This window comes from Ranitomeya variabilis, chromosome 1, assembly GCF_051348905.1.
Source record: "Ranitomeya variabilis isolate aRanVar5 chromosome 1, aRanVar5.hap1, whole genome shotgun sequence".
Taxonomy (NCBI): Eukaryota; Metazoa; Chordata; class Amphibia; order Anura; family Dendrobatidae; genus Ranitomeya; species Ranitomeya variabilis.
Genome location: NC_135232.1, coordinates 21,650,426 through 21,673,229, shown reverse-complemented (window position 1 = coordinate 21,673,229; position 22,804 = coordinate 21,650,426). Strand labels below are relative to the sequence as shown.

Here is a 22,804-nt window from a genome sequence, read left to right as displayed (position 1 = left end):
TCTCTTCATATTCCGCAGTCACCACTCACCTGGGGAGTCATCTGTGGGGGTCTCCTCTTTACGCCGCTGATCGCCCCTCACATTAGGGGTCTCCTCTTTACACCGCTGGTCGCTCCTCACATTAGGGGTCTCCTCTTTACACCACTGATCGCCCCTCACATTAGGGGTCTCCTCTTTACACCGCTGGTCGCCCCTCACATTAGGGGTCTCTTCTTTACACCGCTGATCGCCCCTCACATTAGGGGTCTCCTCTTTACACCGCTGGTCGCTCCTCACATTAGGGGTCTCCTCTTTACACCGCTGATCGCCCCTCACATTTCTCTCTGGACCATTAATATTGTTCAGATCTTTATCCGGATCCAAAACCTGCAAAACAAATATTGTAAAAGTCCCCGATGAGAAGATCCGGACATGTGACGTCTGTGGTCAGCTGTGATCCTGCCGTCTCCACCGCTCTCATTACACAAGTATAAAACATATAATTCTGGAGGAGAAAACAAGACTGAACACAAGGACGTCACAGCCGTCTACACATCATAGGGAGATCTCCACCTACCTGATGGTCCTGTGGAGGAGGAGGAGGAGCGGGACATCTCTCTGGGGTTGTCCTCTTACTGGAGAGAACTGAGGAGACACAGACAGGACTGACATCATTATTACATACAGAGAATTATAGGCCGTGTGTATTTAGTCCTGTCTATTACCTGGTGATGTGCGGGGCCGGTGCTCCTCCATCATCACCTCCTGGTACCGATCCTTGTGTCCTTCTAGATACTCCCACTCCTCCATGGAGAAATAGATGGTGACATCCTGACACCTTATAGGAACCTGACACACACAATGATACCGTCATCACCCAGAATCCTCCAGTGCTGTCCTGTATAATGTCCCAGCATTCCCAGCAGTGTCACCTCTCCAGTCAGGAGCTCAATCATCTTGTTGGTGAGTTCTAGGATCTTCTGGTCATTGATGTCCTCATGTATCCGGGGGTGAGGTGGAGGCTCCGGGATTGGGCTCAGGGTTCCTCCCCGTCCTGCAGACACAGGGGCCTGACAGCGATCACTGGAGGTCTTCACTACTGTGTAATCCTGAGTGTGGAGACATTAATAATATCACTACAGACATCTCCAGAGTCCATCACCTCTCCAGTCATATCCCCTGTTATTCCCATAGATAATGAGGTCATGTGATGACATCAGAGCCTCTCACCTCTCCGGTCATATCCCCTGTTATTCCCATAGATAATGAGGTCATGTGATATCCATGACTGTGGCCACTCTAGATACTATCAGGGGGAAGGTGTTATAGCATGTTGCCAGCCACAATGTGTTTGATCATTTAACCACCCCCTGGGGTGCTGGCCCCAGCTGCCAAATTATCCCCACCCTGGTCCCATAATCCATCTCTTCTGACCCAGCAGTCTGGACTATAAATTTAGAACCATCCTTAGGGGTGCACGCATCACGGAAGCAAAGCGTCACGGAGCTAAGCGTCGTGATACAGCAGTTATTCCATGGCAGTTAGTCAGGGCAGGAGTCAGGTAACCCACACTCTGTTCTCCATTCTATCCATGTGCTTTATTCTTATCCTCCTATGCTCCCTTGCAATCCACATTCACCGCCCAATCCCCCCTCCATCACGACTCATATACATCACCTCATCACTCCTTCCCTCTCCCATGTACAGCTCCCATGCACTTCTCACCTTTTTGAAAAACCTCAATCCATCTTGCCCAAACACACTGCATAAAAAAACTTCATACAATTCCAAAAACTACTTGCTTTTTATCTTCCTACTCCTACTGATTTCAGGGGACATATCCCCCAACCCTGGTCCACCATCCACCAACCTCAACCTCTACCCTACCTCACATAGAAACCTTAATAATATTACTTGCACTCCTTCATCTCCTTCTTTTAATTGTGCTCTTTGGAATCCACGGTCTGTATGCAACAAGCTTCCTTTCCTACACAACTACTTTCTGAAAAACTCTCTGAATCTGTTGGCCCTCACGGAAACCTGGATTCAGGATTCTGACACGGTCTCTCCTGCTGCCATTTCCCATGGTGGCTTACAATTCTCCCATTCCCCGAGACCTAGAAACAGACATGGTGGTGGAGTCGGCATACTTCTCTCCCCACAATGCACCTTCCAGGTCATCCCCCCAGCTCCATCACTCTCATTCCCTTCTTTTGAGGTCCACACCATCAGGCTCTTCCGTCCCCTCTCCCTCAGAATAGTGGTTATATACCGGCCCCCAGGCTCACCCACCCACTTCCTGGACCATTTTTCTGCCGGGCTGCTGCACTTCATGTCCTCAGAACTACCGACCCTTATCCTCAGAGACTTCAACATCCCCATAAACAGCCCCACGTCCACATCTGCATCCCAGCTTCTATCACTAACCACTTCTCTCGGCCTCTCACAGCTCTCAACCTCTGAGACACACAAGGACGGTAACACCCTTGACCTGGTCTTTGTCCGGCTGTGCTCAATCTACCTAGATAACTCACCGCTTACCCTCTCTGACCACAACATTCTCGCCTTCACGCTCACAAATCCTCGCCCACCCCAGCACTCTCCTACCTACCACACATTCAGAAATCTACAAGCCATTAACCCTCATACACTTTCAGACTCCTTACACTCATCATTGTCCCCAATCTTTTCTTTTTCCTGTCCTGATCTGGCTGTACATCACTACAATGACACTCTTAGAAGCACCCTAGACCAAGTAGCTCCCCTCTCCCTCAGAACCTTCAAACACAGAGTGAAACAGCCCTGGCTCACATCACAAACAAGATTTCTCCAGCGATGTTCTAGGTGTGCTGAACGCTTATGGAGGAAAACATGCACACCAGAAGACTTCATACACTTCAAATTTATGTTAAGGACCTATAACTCTGCCCTTCACCTCGCCAAACAGACCTACTTCACCACCCTGATCTCCTCACTATCCAACAACCCCAAGAAACTTTTTGACACCTTCCACTCCCTCCTCAGGCCAAAAGCACAAGCCCCTATCACAGACATTTGTGCTGATGACCTGGCCTCCCACTTTATAGAGAAAATAGACATTATTTGTCAGGAAATCCGCTCCCAATCACAAAGTTCAGTGACTCCCATCCCTCCCTGCATTTCCCCTGGCTCACTCTCCACATTCGATCCCATCACAGAAGAAGAAGTCTCCAGGCTCCTCTCCTCTTCTCGTCCGACTACATGCCCACCCACCCCATTCCCTCACACCTCCTCCAGTCTCTCTCTCCGGTCGTCACAACTCACCTAACTACAATCTTTAATCTCTCCCTCTCCTCTGGCATTTTCCTCTCCTCCTTCAAGCACTATCATTACTCCATTACTAAAGAAACCCGCTCTCGACCCATCCTGCACCAAATAACTACAGACCGGTCTCCAATCTCCCCTTCATCTCTAAACTCTTGGAGCGCCTGATCTACTCCCGCCTTACCCGTTACCTCTCCACTCACTCCCTCTTAGACCCTTCACAGTCCGGTTTCCGCCCCCTACATTCGACTCAAACTGCACAAAGTGACCAATTACCTTCTGACAGCAAAACGGTGACCACTCTCTGCTCATTCTTCTCGACCTTTCTGCAGCTTTCGACACTGTTGACCACCCTCTCCTACTCTCTAGGCTCCAGTCACTAGGCATTAAGGACACTGCTCTCTCCTGGTTCTCTTCCTATCTTTCTGACCGCTCCTTCAGTGTTCTGTTCTCCGGCTCCACTTCATCTCCTCTTCCTCTCACTGTCGGGGTACCTCAGGGCTCAGTCCTTGGCCCCCTTCTCTTCTCCCTCTACACAGCTCCAATTGGACAGATGATCAGCAGATTTGGCTTTCAGTATCATCTTTATGCTGATGACACAACTATACACGTCATCCCCTGACCTTACCCCCGCTGTACTACAGAACGCCACTGACTGTCTGTCTGCAGTCTCCGACATCATGTCCGCTCTCTATCTGAAACTCAACCTCTCCAAAACTGAACTTCTTCTGCTCCCGCCATCTACTAACCTCTCTAAATCTGACATTTCCCTCTCCGTGGGTGGCACCATAATAACACCACGGCAGCAGGCGCGCTGTCTGGGTGTTATGTTTGACTCCGATCTCTCCTTCACCTCCCACATACAATATCTTGCCCGCTCGTGCCGCTTACACCTATAGAACATCTCTAGAATCCGCCCTTTTCTCACCATGTAAACAACAAAAACCCTCACTGTCGCCCTGATCCACTCCCGCCTGGACTACTGCAATGCTCTATTAATTGGCCTCCCCCTCACGCGACTTTCCCCTCTCCAGTCTATCCTTAATGCAGCAGCCAGGGTCGTCCATCTGGCTAATCGTTACTCGGACGTGTCCGCTCTTCGCCAGTCGTTACACTGGCTGCCCATTCATTACAGGATACAATTCAAAGTACTTGTTCTCACCCACAAAGCTCTGCACAGTGCGGCACCCCCTTACATCTCCTCCCTCACTTCTCTCTATCGGCCTAGCCGACCACTGCGCTCTGCAAACGACTTTCTACTAACCTCTGCACTAATCCGTACCTCCCACTCCCGACTCCAAGACTTCTCCCGTGCTGCGCCAATCCTCTGGAATGCTCTGCCCCAAGATATTAGGACCATCCACAATTTGCATAGTTTTAGGCGCTCCCTCAAAACACATTTGTTCAGAGCGGCCTATCACGTTCCCTAATAAAAGTCATTTTATGTTTGTGTGTGTAGCCCATTCACTATCTCCATCTACCCCCCACCCCCTGAAGATGGCTGGACCATCATTTTAAATACATCATTGTAAATACACACCTGTGCTTTGTATCTCCCCACCTCATTGTAGATTGTAAGCTCTCACGAGCAGGGGCGGCTTATTTTGTCTTATTTTGCTTTATTACTGTATTGTTAACATTGTTACCTATGACTGTTGTGTTTGAAACTGTTAAACTGTAAAGCGCTGCGGAATATGTTGGCGCTATATAAATAAAGATTATTATTATTATTATTATGTGATGACATCAGAGCCTCTCACCTCTCCGGTCATATCCCGTTATTCCCATAGATAATGAGGTCATGTGATGACATCAGAACCTCTCACCTCTCCGGTAAGATGGAAGATTATCTCCAGGGTGAGGTTTAATATCTTCTCCGCCATCTTGGTCTTGGCCCTCTTCATCCTGAATGGAAATAATTTGAGAAAATGTAAAAATGACACAAAATCCCAAATGAATATTCTTTACTAGAGATAATGTGAGGAAACATTGGAATAGTTGTCAGTGTAGATGTTCTGTTCTCTCTGGGATGATGGATGTATTGGGGAGAGACCATTTCAAGGTTTGATTCCATTCTATCACCATAACATCCTTATTTTCAGTATTGATTTGGCCTTTTACACTGCGATCTGCCAGGTGTTAGACCTTATTACTAAATGATTGCTTTGGGATTTGCTCATGGCACAGACAATTCATACTGTGTCGGCATACATTCCCCCCTCACTTCTCTTACTGTGTATGCAGCCATTCCCCCACTCACCATACTGTGTCTGCACCCATCCCCCCACTCACCATACTGTGTCTGCACCCATCCCCCCACTCACCATACTGTGTTTGCACTCATCTCTTCCCTCACTCCCCATACTGTATCCACATACATTCCCCCCTCGCTCCTCATACTGTGTCTGTACCCACCCCCACTCACCATACTGTGTCTGCGCCCATCCCCCCACTCACCATACTGTGTCGGTACACATCCCCCACTTCACTATACAGTGTCTGCACCCATCCCCTCCCTTCACTCCCCATAGTGTGTCCGCACCCATCCCCCCACTCATCATACTGTGTCCGCATACATTCTCCCCTTGCTCCTATTATGTCCGCACCCGCCCCCACTCATCATACTGTGTTGGCATGCATCCCCCCAACTCACTATACTGTGTCTGCACCCATCCCCTCCCTTCACTCCCCATACTATGTCCGCACCCATCATTCCTATACATTCCCCCTTCTCTTCTCATACTGTGTCTGCACCGATCCCCCCACTCACCACACTGTTTTTTGTTTTGCACTGCATCACTCCAATGCAGAGAGATTCACATTTTCACATGTGCTCCTGGAACGCAAGCATGTGAAATCTCTGCTTGTTGTCCCACTGGGCGTTTCTTCCACATCTTCTCTGGAGGGGGCGCTTTCATCTCTTCCGCCCAGTGGCAGCATCTGTGAGGGAGGGGTAAAAGTGCAATGAAGAACCGGCCAATTGCACTACAAGCAGAGATTTCACATGCTGCGCTACAGTTGAACCAATTGTGAATATCTCTGCAATGGAGCGACGCAGCAGAAAACGGAAAAGAACGGCAGAATCCCCCTGATTCTGCCGTTCTTTTCCGTTTTCTGCTGCGTCGCAGCTTGGGGATTTTTACAAGAACACTGACATTTTTTTTTTAAGAGTGACAGGTCCTTTTTCACCACTTAAATGCCACTGTGAATCTCTGATTGCGGCATTTAAAGTGCTGCTATCCTAGTGAGGCATCTATTTCAGCGCTCACCAGCCCCCGTGCAGTATATAGCTATGCTACATAGGAGATCACTATTGGTACTATACACTGTCGTTAATGGGAGCGCCATAGATTGCAGCGATCAGCTGATCTTCAACGCTCCCAATAGGACCAGTGAGAATGATCGGACTCCGCTCCTTTCACACAGGGATCTTCAGCGGAGGCGGACTAGTCACGTCTCTCCCTATGGTCCCCAGTCGGCTCTTTGTTTTCTCTGAACCGCCTGGTTTGGGCAGAGGTTCCGCCACAGTCCGGTTCTCCATGCTGCTCCTTCTGGTGCACACAAGGTGATGTCACGCATGGAATACCGGAGGCATGTACATGCCGCGGCAGGACAGGCGAGTGACGAGGTTTTGTTGTTCCACCAATAGCTGTTACTATTCTGCTGAATTCACAAGAAGAGAATCCCAGAAAAAATTTGGGATTTGGGAAAATTCCAATTTTTGGAAAAATTTGAGCAAATTCGCTGAACTCTAGTGTCGTCCAAAACTGCAAATCATCCAACAATAAATGAGCCACATGCGACTGTCGACAGAACCGTGATGCTGAAAAAAGGGGAAATTGTCCAGTTACAAAGGGTGCAAGACAACGCCGCCATGCGCGAGGTCAGAGCAATCATTACATGACTGCTGCAGCCAATCACTGGCAGAGGAGGTGATGCCTTGTACAATACATGACTGCTGCAGCAATTCACTTGTCAGGAAGGTGATGCCAGTACTTACGGCACATGACTGCTGCAGACAATCACTGGCCAGGGAGGGGATGCCAGTACGTACGGCACATGACTGCTGCAGACAATCACTGGCCAGGGAGGTGTTGCCAGTACGTATGGCACATGACTGCTGCAGACAATCACTGGCCAGGGAGGGGATGCCAGTACGTATGGCACATGACTGCTGCAGACAATCACTGGCCAGGGAGGGGATGCCAGTACGTACGGCACATGACTGCTGCAGACAATCACTGGCCAGGGAGGTGATGCCAGTACGTACGTACAGCACATGACTGCTGCAGACAATCACTGGCAGAGGAGGTGATGCCAGTATGTATGGCACATGACTGCTGCTGACAATCACTGGCCAGGGAGGTGATGCCAGTATGTACAGCACATGACTGCTGCAGACAATCATTGGGAGAGGAGGTGATGCCAGTACGTACGGCACATGACTGCTGCAGACAATCACTGGCAGAGGTGATGCCAGTACGTACAGCACATGACTGCTGCAGACAATCATTGAAAGAGGAGGTGATGCCAGTACGTACGGCACATGACTGCTGCAGACAATCACTGGCCAGGGAGGTGATGCCAGTACGTACGTACAGCACATGACTGCTGCAGACAATCACTGGCAGAGGAGGTGATGCCAGTATCTACGGCACATGACTGCTGCTGACAATCACTGGCCAGGGAGGTGATGCCAGTATGTACGGCACATGACTGCTGCAGACAATCACTGGCAGAGGAGGTGATGCCAGTATGTACCACACATGACTGCAGACAATCACTGGCAGAGGAGATGATGCCAGTAAGCACAGCACATGACTGCTGCAGCCAATCACTGGCAGAGGAGGTGATGCCAGTATGTACGGCACATGACTGCTGCAGACAATCACTGGCCAGGGAGGTGATGCCAGTACGTACGTACAGCACATGACTGCTGCAGACAATCACTGGCAGAGGAGGTGATGCCAGTACGTACGGCACATGACTGCTGCAGACATTCCCTGGCCAGGGAGGTGATGCCAGTACGTACGGCACATGACTGCAGACATTCCCTGGCCAGGAAGGTGATGCCAGTACGTACGGCACATGACTGCTGCAGACAATCACTGGCAGAGGAAATGATGCCAGTATGTACGGCAGATGACTGCTGCAGACAATCATTGGGAGAGGAGGTGATGCCACTATGTACGGCACATGACTGCTGCAGACAATCACTGGCAGAGGAGGTGATGGCAGTATGTACGGCACATGACTGCTGCTGACAATCACTGGCCAGGGAGGTGATGCCAGAATGTACGGCACATGACTGCTGCTGACAATCACTGGCCAGGGAGGTGATGCCAGTACGTACGGCACATGACTGCTGCTGACAATCACTGACCAGGGAGGTGATGCCAGTATGTACAGCACATGAATGCTGCAGACAATCATTGGGAGCGGAGGTGATGCCAGTACGTACGGCACATGACTGCTGCAGACAATCACTGGCCAGGGAGGTGATGCCAGTATGTACGTACAGCACATGACTGCTGCAGACAATCATTGAAAGAGGAGGTGATGCCAGTACGTACGGCACATGACTGCTGCAGACAATCACTGGCCAGGGAGGTGATACCAGTACGTACGGCACATGACTGCTGCAGACATTCCCTGGCCAGGAAGGTGATGCCAGTACGTACGGCACATGACTGCTGCAGACAATCACTGGCAGAGGAAATGATGCCAGTATGTACGGCAGATGACTGCTGCAGACAATCACTGGCAGAGGAGGTGATGGCAGTACGTACGGCACATGACTGCTGCAGACAATCACTGGCCAGGGAGGTGATGCCAGTATGTACGTACAGCACATGACTGCTGCAGACAATCACTGCAGAGGAGGTGATGCCAGTATGTACGGCACATGACTGCTGCAGACAATCACTGGCAGAAGAGGTGATGCCAGTACGTACGGCACATGACTGCTGCTGACAATCACTGGCCAGGGAGGTGATGCCAGTACGTACGTACAGCACATGACTGCTGCAGACAATCACTGGCAGAGGAGGTGATGCCAGTATGTACGGCACATGACTGCTGCAGACAATCACTGGCAGAGGAGGTGATGCCAGTACGTACGGCACATGACTGCTGCTGACAATCACTGGCCAGAGAGGTGATGCCAGTACGTACGGCACATGACTGCTGCTGACAATCACTGGCCAGGGAGGTGATGCCAGAATGTACGGCACATGACTGCTGCTGACAATCACTGGCCAGGGAGGTGATGCCAGTATGTACAGCACATGACTGCTGCAGACAATCATTGGGAGAGGAGGTGATGCCAGTACGTACGGCACATGACTGCTGCAGACAATCACTGGCCAGGGAGGTGATGCCAGTACGTACGTACAGCACATGACTGCTGCAGACAATCACTGGCAGAGGAGGTGATGCCAGTATGTATGGCAAATGACTGCTGCTGACAATCACTGGCCAGGGAGGTGATGCCAGTACGTACAGCACATGACTGCTGCAGACAATCACTGGCCAGGGAGGTGATGCCAGTACGTACAGCACATGACTGCTGCAGACAATCACTGCCAGAGGAGGTGATGCCAGTACGTACGGCAGATGACTGCTGCAGACAATCACTGGCAGAGGAGGTGATGGCAGTACGTACGGCACATGACAGCTGCAGACAATCACTGGCCAGGGAGGTGATGCCAGTATGTACGTACAGCACAGCACATGACTGCTGCAGACAATCACTGGCAGAGGAGGTGATGCCAGTACGTGCGGCACATGACTGCTGATGACAATCACGGGCCAGGGAGGTAAAGCCAGTACGTACGGCACATGACTGCAGCAGACAATCACTGGCCAGGAAGGTGATGCCAGTACGTACGGCACATGACTGCTGCAGACAATCACTGGCAGAGGAGGTGATGCCAGTATGTATGGCACATGACTGCTGCAGACAATCACTGGCCAGGGAGGTGATGCCAGTATGTACGTACAGCACATGACTGCTGCAGACAATCACTGGCAGAGGAGGTGATGCCAGTACGTACGGCACATGACTGCTGCAGACAATCACTGGCCAGGGAGGTGATGCCAGTACGTACGGCACATAACTGCTGCAGACAATCACTGGCCAGGAAGGTGATGCCAGTACGTACGGCACATGACTGCTGCAGACAATTACTGGCAGAGGAGGTGATGCCAGTACGTACAGCACATGACTGCTGCAGACAATCATTGGGAGAGGAGGTGATGCCGGTACGTATGGCGCATGACTGCTGCAGACAATCACTGGCCAGGGAGGTGATGCCAGTACGTACGACACATGACTGCTGCAGCCAATCTCTAACAGAGGAGGTGATGCCTTGAACAATACATGACTGCTGCACACAGTCACTGGCCAGGGAGGTGATGCCAGTATGTACGTACAGCACATGACTGCTGCAGACAATCACTGGCAGAGGAGGTGATGCCAGTACGTACGACACATGACTGCTGCTGACAATCACTGGCCAGGGAGGTGATGCCAGTACGTACAGCACATGACTGCTGCAGACAATCACTGGCCAGGGAGGTGATGCCAGTACATATGGCACATGACTGCTGCAGACAATCACTGGCAGAGGAGGTGATGCCAGTATGTATCACACATGACATTCACTGGCCAGGAGGGTGATGCCAGTACGTATGGCACATGACTGCTGCAGACAATCACTGGCAGAGGACATGATGTCAGTATGTACCACACATGACTGCTGCAGACAATCACTGGCCAGGGAGGTGATGCCAGTACGTACGTACAGCACATGACTGCTGCAGACAATCACTGGCAGAGGAGGTGATGCCAGTATGTACGGCACATGACTGCTGCAGACAATCACTGGCAGAGGAGGTGATGCCAGTACGTACGGCACATGACTGCTGCTGACAATCACTGGCCAGGGAGGTGATGCCAGTACGTACGGCACATGACTGCTGCTGACAATCACTGGCCAGGGAGGTGATGCCAGAATGTACGGCACATGACTGCTGCTGACAATCACTGGCCAGGGAGGTGATGCCAGTATGTACAGCACATGACTGCTGCAGACAATCATTGGGAGAGGAGGTGATGCCAGTACGTACGGCACATGACTGCTGCAGACAATCACTGGCAGAGGTGATGCCAGTACGTACAGCACATGACTGCTGCAGACAATCATTGAAAGAGGAGGTGATGCCAGTACGTACGGCACATGACTGCTGCAGACAATCACTGGCCAGGGAGGTGATGCCAGTACGTACGTACAGCACATGACTGCTGCAGACAATCACTGGCAGAGGAGGTGATGCCAGTATCTACGGCACATGACTGCTGCAGACATTCCCTGGCCAGGGAGGTGATGCCAGTACGTACGGCACATGACTGCTGCAGACAATCACTGGCCAGAGAGGTGATGCCAGTACATATGGCACATGACTGCTGCAGCCAATCACTGGCAGAGGAGGTGATGCCAGTATGTACCGCACATGACTGCAGACAATCACTGGCAGAGGAGATGATGCCAGTAAGCACAGCACATGACTGCTGCAGCCAATCACTGGCAGAGGAGGTGATGCCAGTACGTACGGCACATGACTGCTGCAGACAATCACTGGCCAGGGAGGTGATGCCAGTACGTACGTACAGCACATGACTGCTGCAGACATTCCCTGGCCAGGGAGGTGATGCCAGTACGTACGGCACATGACTGCTGCAGACATTCCCTGGCCACGAAGGTGATGCCAGTACGTACGGCACATGACTGCTGCAGACAATCACTGGCAGAGGAAATGATGCCAGTATGTACGGCACATGACTGCTGCTGACAATCACTGGCCAGGGAGGTGATGCCAGTACGTATGTACAGCACATGACTGCTGCAGACAATCACTGGCAGAGGAGGTGATGCCAGTACGTACGGCACATGACTGCTGCTGACAATCACTGGCCAGGGAGGTGATGCCAGAATGTACGGCACATGACTGCTGCTGACAATCACTGGCCAGGGAGGTGATGCCAGTATGTACAGCACATGACTGCTGCAGACAATCATTGGGAGAGGAGGTGATGCCAGTATGTACAGCACATGACTGCTGCAGACAATCATTGAAAGAGGAGGTGATGCCAGTACGTACGTACAGCACATGACTGCTGCAGACAATCACTGGCAGAGGAGGTGATGGCAGTACGTACGGCACATGACTGCTGCAGAGAATCACTGGCCAGGGAGGGGATGCCAGTATGTACGGCACATGACTGCTGCAGACAATCACTGGCAGAGGAGGTGATGGCAGTACGTACGGCACATGACTGCTGCAGACAATCACTGGCCAGGGTGGTGATGCCAGTATGTACGGCACATGACTGCTGCTGACAATCACTGGCCAGGGAGGTGATGCCAGTACGTACGGCACATGACTGCTGCTGACAATCACTGGCCAGGGAGGTGATGCCAGAATGTACGGCACATGACTGCTGCTGTCAATCACTGGCCAGGGAGGTGATGCCAGTATGTACAGCACATGACTGCTGCAGACAATCATTGGGAGAGGAGGTGATGCCAGTACGTACGGCACATGACTGCTGCAGACAATCACTGGCAGAGGTGATGCCAGTACGTACAGCACATGACTGCTGCAGACAATCATTGAAAGAGGAGGTGATGCCAGTACGTACGGCACATGACTGCTGCAGACAATCACTGGCCAGGGAGGTGATGCCAGTACGTACGTACAGCAAATGACTGCTGCAGACAATCACTGGCAGAGGAGGTGATGCCAGTATGTATGGCACATGACTGCTGCTGACAATCACTGGCCAGGGAGGTTATGCCAGTACGTACGGCACATGACTGCTGCAGACAATCACTGGCCAGGAAGGTGATGCCAGTACGTACGGCACATGACTGCTGCAGACAATCACTGCCAGAGGAGGTGATGCCAGTACGTACGGCACATGACTGCTGCAGACAATCACTGGCCAGGGAGGTGATGCCAGTACGTACGGCACATGACTGCTGCAGACAATCACTGGCAGAGGAAATGATGCCAGTATGTACGGCAGATGACTGCTGCAGACAATCACTGGCAGAGAAGGTGATGCCAGTATGTACGGCACATGACTGCTGCAGACAATCACTGGCAGAAGAGGTGATGCCAGTACGTACGGCACATGACTGCTGCAGACAATCACTGGCCAGGAAGGTGATGCCAGTACGTACGGCACATGACTGCTGCAGACAATCACTGGCAGAGGAGGTGATTCCAGTACGTACGGCACATGACTGCTGCAGACAATCACTGGCCAGGGAGGTGATGCCAGTACGTACGTGCAGCACATGACTGCTGCAGACAATCACTGGCAGAGGAGGTGATGCCAGTACGTACGGCACATGACTGCTGCAGACAATCACTGGCCAGGAAGGTGATGCCAGTACGTACGGCACATGACTGCTGCAGACAATCACTGGCAGAGGAGGTGATGCCAGTACGTATGGCACATGACTGCTGCAGACAATCACTGGCCAGGGAGGTGATGCCAGTATGTACGGCACATGACTGCTGCAGACAATCACTGGCCAGGGAGGTGATGCCAGTATGTACGTACGGCACATGACTGCTGCAGACAATCACTGGCAGAGGAGGTGATGCCAGTACGTATGGCACATGACTGCTGCTGACAATCACTGGCCAGGGAGGTGATGCCAGTACGTACAGCACATGACTGCTGCAGACAATCATTGGGAGAGGAGGTGATGCCGGTACGTATGGCGCATGACTGCTGCAGACAATCACTGGCCAGGGAGGTGATGCCAGTACGTACGACACATGACTGCTGCAGCCAATCTCTAACAGAGGAGGTGATGCCTTGAACAATACATGACTGCTGCACACAGTCACTGGCCAGGGAGGTGATGCCAGTACGTACGGCACATGACTGCTGCAGACAATCACTGGCCAGGGAGGTGATGCCAGTACGTACAGCACATGACTGCTGCAGACAATCACTGGCCAGGGAAGTGATGCCAGTACATATGGCACATGACTGCTGCAGACAATCACTGGCAGAGGACATGATGTCAATATGTACCACACATGACTGCTGCAGACAATCTCTGGCAGAGGAGGTGATGCCAGTACGTACGACACATGACTGCTGCTGACAATCACTGGCCAGGGAGGTGATGCCAGTACGTACAGCACGACTGCTGCAGACAATCACTGGCCAGGGAGGTGATGCCAGTACATATGGCACATGACTGCTGCAGACAATCACTGGCAGAGGAGGTGATGCCAGTAAGCACAGCACATGACTGCTGCAGCCAATCACTGGCAGAGGAGGTGATGCCAGTATGTATCACACATGACATTCACTGGCCAGGAGGGTGATGCCAGTACGTATGGCACATGACTGCTGCAGACAATCACTGGCAGAGGACATGATGTCAGTATGTACCACACATGACTGCTGCAGACAATCAGTGGCCAGGGAGGTGATGCCAGTATGTACGTACAGCACATGACTGCTGCAGACAATCACTGGCAGAGGAGGTGATGCCAGTACGTACGACACATGACTGCTGCAGACAATCACTGGCCAGGGAGGTGATGCCAGTACGTACAGCACATGACTGCTGCAGACAATCACTGGCAGAGGAGGTGATGCCAGTATGTACAGCACATGACTGCTGCAGACAATCACTGGCAGAGGAGGTGATGCCAGTATGTACAGCACATGACTGCTGCAGACAATCACTGGCAGAGGAGGTGATGCAAGTATGTACAGCACATGACTGCTGCAGACAATCACTGGCCAGGGAGGTGATGCCAGTATGTACGTACAGCACATGACTGCTGCAGACAATCTCTGGCAGAGGAGGTGATGCCAGTACGTACGACACATGACTGCTGCTGACAATCACTGGCCAGGGAGGTGATGCCAGTACGTACAGCACGACTGCTGCAGACAATCACTGGCCAGGGAGGTGATGCCAGTATGTACGTACAGCACATGACTGCTGCAGACAATCACTGGCAGAGGAGGTGATGCCAGTACGTACGGCACATGACTGCTGCAGACAATCAGTGGCAGAGGAGGTGATGCCAGTATGTACAGCACATGACTGCTGCAGACAATCACTGGCCAGGGAGGTGATGCCAGTACGTACAGCACATGACTGCTGCAGACAATAGTAGTTATGAGACTTCATCGCTGGAGGAGCCTCGGGGGCATCAGTGCCGGAGGGGGATTCACTGCTCTGTCACCACAATCCAGTCACAGAGAGGGAGATTTATGGGCTGGACCGAAGGACAAGCCGCCATCATTACCACAGCAACCGGTCACACGGAATCCTGACCACGGGGGAGCGCACACGGGACAGACCACACGGAGGAGCGCACACATACCTCCACGGAAGAGGCTAAATCCAAGTGGCCAGAGGGACCTCTGCAGAGTCTGCGCCAGACACTGACACCCCTGGAGCTCCGCCCCTGATCATGTGACTCCTCCCCATGTGACTGGTCACATGACGGTGACGTCACACAGGTCCTGACCGCTCTGCAGGTGGAGGTATGTGCTGTGTTCTCGGGGTTATTAACCTGCTGCAGCAGTCCTGTTCCGTACATCTAGGTATCACCCCCATGATGAGTGATCGGCTGCAGCAGTCCTGTTCCGTACATCTAGGTATCACCCCCATGATCAGTGATCGGCTGCAGCAGTCCTGTTCCGTACATCTAGGTATCACCGCCATGATCAGTGATCGGCTGCAGCAGTCCTGTGCCGTACATCTAGGTATCACCCCCATGATCAGTGATCGGCTGCAGCAGTCCTGTTCCGTACATCTAGGTATCACCCTCATGATCAGTGATCGGCTGCAGCAGTCCTGTTCCGTACATCTAGGTATCACCCCCATGATCAGTGATCGGCTGCAGCAGTCCTGTTCCGTACATCTAGGTATCACCCTCATGATCAGTGATCGGCTGCAGCAGTCCTGTTCCGTACATCTAGGTATCACCCCCATGATCAGTGATCGGCTGCAGCAGTCCTGTTCCGTACATCTAGGTATCACCGCCATGATCAGTGATCGGCTGCAGCAGTCCTGTGCCGTACATCTAGGTATCACCCCCATGATCAGTGATCGGCTGCAGCAGTCCTGTTCCGTACATCTAGGTATCACCCTCATGATCAGTGATCGGCTGCAGCAGTCCTGTTCCGTACATCTAGGTATCACCCCCATGATCAGTGATCGGCTGCAGCAGTCCTGTTCCGTACATCTAGGTATCACCCTCATGATCAGTGATCGGCTGCAGCAGTCCTGTGCCGTACATCTAGGTATCACCCCCATGATCAGTGATCGGCTGCAGCAGTCCTGTGCCGTACATCTAGGTATCACCCCCATGATCAGTGATCGGCTGCAGCAGTCCTGTGCCGTACATCTAGGTATCACCCCCATGATCAGTGATCGGCTGCAGCAGTCCTGTTCCGTACATCTAGGTATCACCCTCATGATCAGTGATCGGCTGCAGCAGTCCTGTGCCGTACATCTAGGTATCACCCCCATGATCAGTGATCGGCTGCAGCAGTCCTGTTCCGTACATCTAGGTATCACCCCCATGATCAGTGATCGGCTGCAGCAGTCCTGTTCCGTACATCTAGGTATCACCCCCATGATCAGTGATCGGCTGCAGCAGTCCTGTTCCGTACATCTAGGTATCACCCTCATGATCAGTGATCGGCTGCAGCAGTCCTGTGCCGTACATCTAGGTATCACCCCCATGATCAGTGATCGGCTGCAGCAGTCCTGTTCCGTACATCTAGGTATCACCCTCATGATCAGTGATCGGCTGCAGCAGTCCTGTGCCGTACATCTAGGTATCACCCCCATGATCAGTGATCGGCTGCAGCAGTCCTGTGCCGTACATCTAGGTATCACCCCCATGATCAGTGATCGGCTGCAGCAGTCCTGTTCCGTACATCTAGGTATCACCCTCATGATCAGTGATCGGCTGCAGCAGTCCTGTGCCGTACATCTAGGTATCACCCCCATGATCAGTGATCGGCTGCAGCAGTCCTGTTCCGTACATCTAGGTATCACCCTCATGATCAGTGATCGGCTGCAGCAGTCCTGTGCCGTACATCTAGGTATCACCCCCATGATCAGTGATCGGCTGCAGCAGTCCTGTTCCGTACATCTAGGTATCACCCCCATGATCAGTGATCGGCTGCAGCAGTCCTGTTCCGTACATCTAGGTATCACCCCCATGATCAGTGATCGGCTGCAGCAGTCCTGTTCCGTACATCTAGGTATCACCCCCATGATCAGTGATCGGCTGCAGCAGTCCTGTGCCGTACATCTAGGTATCACCCCCATGATCAGTGATCGGCTGCAGCAGTCCTGTTCCGTACATCTAGGTATCACCCTCATGATCAGTGATCGGCTGCAGCAGTCCTGTGCCGTACATCTAGGTATCACCCCCATGATCAGTGATCGGCTGCAGCAGTCCTGTTCCGTACATCTAGGTATCACCCCCATGATCAGTGATCGGCTGCAGCAGTCCTGTTCCGTACATCTAGGTATCACCCCCATGATCAGTGATCGGCTGCAGCAGTCCTGTGCCGTACATCTAGGTATCACCCTCATGATCAGTGATCGGCTGCAGCAGTCCTGTGCTGTACATCTAGGTATCACCCCCATGATCAGTGATCGGCTGCTGCAGTCCTGTGCCGTACATCTAGGTATCACCCCCATGATCAGTGATCGGCTGCAGCAGTCCTGTGCCGTACATCTAGGTATCACCCCCATGATCAGTGATCGGCTGCAGCAGTCCTGTGCCGTACATCTAGGAATCACCGCCATGATCAGTGATCGGCTGCAGCAGTCCTGTTCCGTACATCTAGGAATCACCGCCATGATCAGTGATCGGCTGCAGCAGTCCTGTTCCGTACATCTAGGTATCACCGCCATGATCAGTGATCGGCTGCAGCAGTCCTGTTCCGTACATCTAGGTATCACCCCCATGATCAGTGATCGGCTGCAGCAGTCCTGTTCCGTACATCTAGGTATCACCCCCATGATCAGTGATCGGCTGCAGCAGTCCTGTTCCGTACATCTAGGTATCACCCCCATGATCAGTGATCGGCTGCAGCAGTCCTGTTCCGTACATCTAGGTATCACCCCCATGATCAGTGATCGGCTGCAGCAGTCCTCTTCCGTACATCTAGGTATCACCCCCATGATCAGTGATCGGCTGCAGCAGTCCTGTTCCGTACATCTAGGTATCACCCCCATGATCAGTGATCGGCTGCAGCAGTCCTGTTCCGTACATCTAGGTATCACCCCCATGATCAGTGATCGGCTGCAGCAGTCCTGTTCCGTACATCTAGGTATCACCCCCATGATCAGTGATCGGCTGCAGCAGTCCTGTTCCGTACATCTAGGTATCACCCTCATGATCAGTGATCGGCTGCAGCAGTCCTGTTCCGTACATCTAGGTATCACCCCCATGATCAGTGATCGGCTGCAGCAGTCCTGTTCCGTACATCTAGGTATCACCCCCATGATCAGTGATCGGCTGCAGCAGTCCTGTTCCGTACATCTAGGTATCACCTCCATGATCAGTGATCGGCTGCAGCAGTCCTGTTCCGTACATCTAGGTATCACCCCCATGATCAGTGATTGGCTGCAGCAGTCCTGTTCCGTACATCTAGGTATCACCCCCATGATGAGTGATCGGCTGCAGCAGTCCTGTGCCGTACATCTAGGTATCACCCCCATGATCAGTGATCGGCTGCAGCAGTCCTGTTCCGTACATCTAGGTATCACCCCCATGATCAGTGATCGGCTGCAGCAGTCCTGTTCCGTACATCTAGGTATCACCCCCATGAACAGTGATCGGCTGCAGCAGTCCTGTTCCGTACATCTAGGTATCACCCCCATGATCAGTGATCGGCTGCAGCAGTCCTGTTCCGTACATCTAGGTATCACCCCCATGATCAGTGATCGGCTGCAGCAGTCCTCTGCCGTACATGTAGGTATCACACCCATGATCAGTGATTGGCTGCAGCGTTCCTGTGCTGTATATGTAGGTATCACCCCTATGATCAGTGATCAGCTGCAGTCCTGCAGCGTTCCCGTGCCATACATGTAGGTATTGTCCCCATGATCAGTGATCGGCTGCAGCAGTCCTGTGCTGTACATGTAGGTATCACCCCCATGATCAGAGATCGGCTGCAGCAGTCCTGTGCTGTACATGTAGGTATTGTCCCCATGATCAGAGATCGGCTGCAGCAGTCCTGTGCTGTAAATGTAGGTATCACCCCCATGATCAGTGATCAGCTGCAGCGGTCCTGTGCCGTACATGTAGATATCACCCCCATGATCAGTGATTGGCTGCAGCAGTCCTGTGCTGTACATGTAGGTATCACCCCCATGATCAGTGATCGGCTGCAGCAGTCCTGTTCCGTACATCTAGGTATCACCCCCATGATCAGTGATCGGCTGCAGCAGTCCTGTTCCGTACATCTAGGTATCACCCCCATGATCAGTGATCGGCTGCAGCAGTCCTGTTCCGTACATCTAGGTGTCACCCCCATGATCAGTGATCGGCTGCAGCAGTCCTGTTCCATACATCTAGGTATCACCGCCATGATCAGTGATCGGCTGCAGCAGTCCTGTTCCGTACATCTAGGTATCACCCCCATGATCAGCGATCGGCTGCAGCAGTCCTTTTCCGTACATCTAGGTATCACCCCCATGATCAGCGATCGGCTGCAGCAGTCCTGTTCCGTACATCTAGGTATCACCCCCATGATCAGCGATCGGCTGCAGCAGTCCTGTTCCGTACATCTAGGTATCACCCCCATGATCAGTGATCGGCTGCAGCAGTCCTGTTCCGTACATCTAGGTATCACCCCCATGATCAGTGATCGGCTGCAGCAGTCCTGTTCCGTACATCTAGGTATCACCCCCATGATCAGTGATCGGCTGCAGCAGTCCTGTTCCGTACATCTAGGTATCACCCCCATGATCAGTGATCGGCTGCAGCAGTCCTGTTCCGTACATCTAGGTATCACCCCCATGATCAGTGATCGGCTGCAGCAGTCCTGTTCCGTACATCTAGGTATCACCCCCATGATCAGTGATCGGCTGCAGCAGTCCTCTTCCGTACATCTAGGTATCACCCCCATGATCAGTGATCGGCTGCAGCAGTCCTCTTTCGTACATCTAGGTATCACCCCCATGATCAGTGATCGGCTGCAGCAGTCCTCTTCCGTACATCTAGGTATCACCCCCATGATCAGTGATCGGCTGCAGCAGTCCTCTTCCGTACATCTAGGTATCACCCCCATGATCAGTGATCGGCTGCAGCAGTCCTCTTCCGTACATCTAGGTATCACCCCCATGATCAGTGATCGGCTGCAGCAGTCCTGTTCCGTACATCTAGGTATCACCCCCATGATCAGTGATCGGCTGCAGCAGTCCCGTTCCGTACATCTAGGTATCACCTCCATGATCAGTGATCGGCTGCAGCAGTCCCGTTCCGTACATCTAGGTATCACCCCCATGATCAGTGATCGGCTGCAGCAGTCCCGTTCCGTACATCTAGGTATCACCCCCATGATCAGTGATCGGCTGCAGCAGTCCCGTTCCGTACATCTAGGTATCACCCCCATGATCAGTGATCGGCTGCAGCAGTCCCGTTCCGTACATCTAGGTATCACCCCCATGATCAGTGATCGGCTGCAGCAGTCCTGTTTCGTACATCTAGGTATCACCTCCATGATCAGTGATCGGCTGCAGCAGTCCTGTTTCGTACATCTAGGTATCACCCCCATGATCAGTGATCGGCTGCAGCAGTCCTGTTCCGTACATCTAGGTATCACCCCCATGATCAGTGATCGGCTGCAGCAGTCCTGTTCCGTACATCTAGCTATCACCCCCATGATCAGTGATCGGCTGCAGCAGTCCTGTTCCGTACATCTAGGTATCACCCCCATGATGAGTGATCGGCTGCAGCAGTCCTGTTCCGTACATCTAGGTATCACCTCCATGATCAGTGATCGGCTGCAGCAGTCCTGTTCCGTACATCTAGGTATCACCCCCATGATCAGTGATCGGCTGCAGCAGTCCTGTTCCGTACATCTAGGTATCACCCCCATGATCAGTGATCGGCTGCAGCAGTCCTGTTCCGTACATCTAGGTATCACCTCCATGATCAGTGATCGGCTGCAGCAGTCCTGTTTTGTACATCTAGGTATTACCCCCATGATCAGTGATCGGCTGCAGCAGTCCTGTTCCGTACATCTAGGTATCACCCCCATGATCAGTGATCGGCTGCAGCAGTCCTGTTCCGTACATCTAGGTATCACCCCCATGATCAGTGATCGGCTGCAGCAGTCCTGTTCCGTACATCTAGGTATCACCCCCATGATCAGTGATCGGCTGTAGCAGTCCTGTTCCGTACATCTAGGTATCACCTCCATGATCAGTGATCGGCTGCAGCAGTCCTGTTCCGTACATCTAGGTATCACCCCCATGATCAGTGATCGGCTGCAGCAGTCCTGTTCCGTACATCTAGGTATCACCCCCATGATGAGTGATCGGCTGCAGCAGTCCTGTGCCGTACATCTAGGTATCACCCCCATGATCAGTGATCGGCTGCAGCAGTCCTGTTCCGTACATCTAGGTATCACCCCCATGATCAGTGATCGGCTGCAGCAGTCCTGTTCCGTACATCTAGGTATCACCCCCATGAACAGTGATCGGCTGCAGCAGTCCTGTTCCGTACATCTAGGTATCACCCCCATGATCAGTGATCGGCTGCAGCAGTCCTGTTCCGTACATCTAGGTATCACCCCCATGAACAGTGATCGGCTGCAGCAGTCCTGTTCCGTACATCTAGGTATCAACTCCATGATCAGTGATCGGCTGCAGCAGTCCTCTGCCGTACATGTAGGTATCACACCCATGATCAGTGATTGGCTGCAGCGTTCCTGTGCTGTATATGTAGGTATCACCCCTATGATCAGTGATCAGCTGCAGTCCTGCAGCGTTCCCGTGCCATACATGTAGGTATTGTCCCCATGATCAGTGATCGGCTGCAGCAGTCCTGTGCTGTACATGTAGGTATTGTCCCCATGATCAGAGATCGGCTGCAGCAGTCCTGTGCTGTAAATGTAGGTATCACCCCCATGATCAGTGATCAGCTGCAGCGGTCCTGTGCCGTACATGTAGATATCACCCCCATGATCAGTGATTGGCTGCAGCAGTCCTGTGCTGTACATGTAGGTATCACCCCCATGATCAGTGATCGGCTGCAGCAGTCCTGTTCCGTACATCTAGGTATCACCCCCATGATCAGTGATCGGCTGCAGCAGTCCTGTTCCGTACATCTAGGTATCACCCCCATGATCAGTGATCGGCTGCAGCAGTCCTGTTCCGTACATCTAGGTGTCACCCCCATGATCAGTGATCGGCTGCAGCAGTCCTGTTCCGTA

General features: G+C 52.4%; 2 protein-coding genes across 3 annotated transcripts in view; one reads left to right on the top strand and one right to left on the bottom strand.

The window, feature by feature from the left end:
* The window catches only part of LOC143802688 (uncharacterized), a 21,038-nt gene extending 5,211 nt beyond the window's left edge, over positions 1 to 15,827 (bottom strand). The window contains exons 1-6 of one of the 2 annotated variants that reach the window (XM_077281348.1): positions 15,715 to 15,827; positions 5,109 to 5,187; positions 912 to 1,088; positions 705 to 828; positions 557 to 624; positions 30 to 366 (exon numbers count right to left, since the gene is read on the bottom strand). In XM_077281348.1, coding sequence (XP_077137463.1) covers positions 30 to 366; positions 557 to 624; positions 705 to 828; positions 912 to 1,088; positions 5,109 to 5,186 — 784 coding nt within the window. In that variant the 5' untranslated portion in view covers position 5,187; positions 15,715 to 15,827. Of the gene's footprint in view, positions 1 to 29; positions 367 to 556; positions 625 to 704; positions 829 to 911; positions 1,089 to 5,108; positions 5,583 to 15,714 lie in introns of those variants that run through there. The other variant, XM_077281347.1, reaches the window with a different exon arrangement.
* LOC143802731 (uncharacterized) overlaps positions 15,805 to 22,804 on the top strand; it is a 19,631-nt gene continuing 12,631 nt past the window's right edge. Inside the window, exon 1 of the mRNA XM_077281352.1 lies at positions 15,805 to 15,877. The gene's annotated coding sequence lies outside the window, so the exon portion shown is untranslated. The remainder of the gene's footprint in view (positions 15,878 to 22,804) is intronic.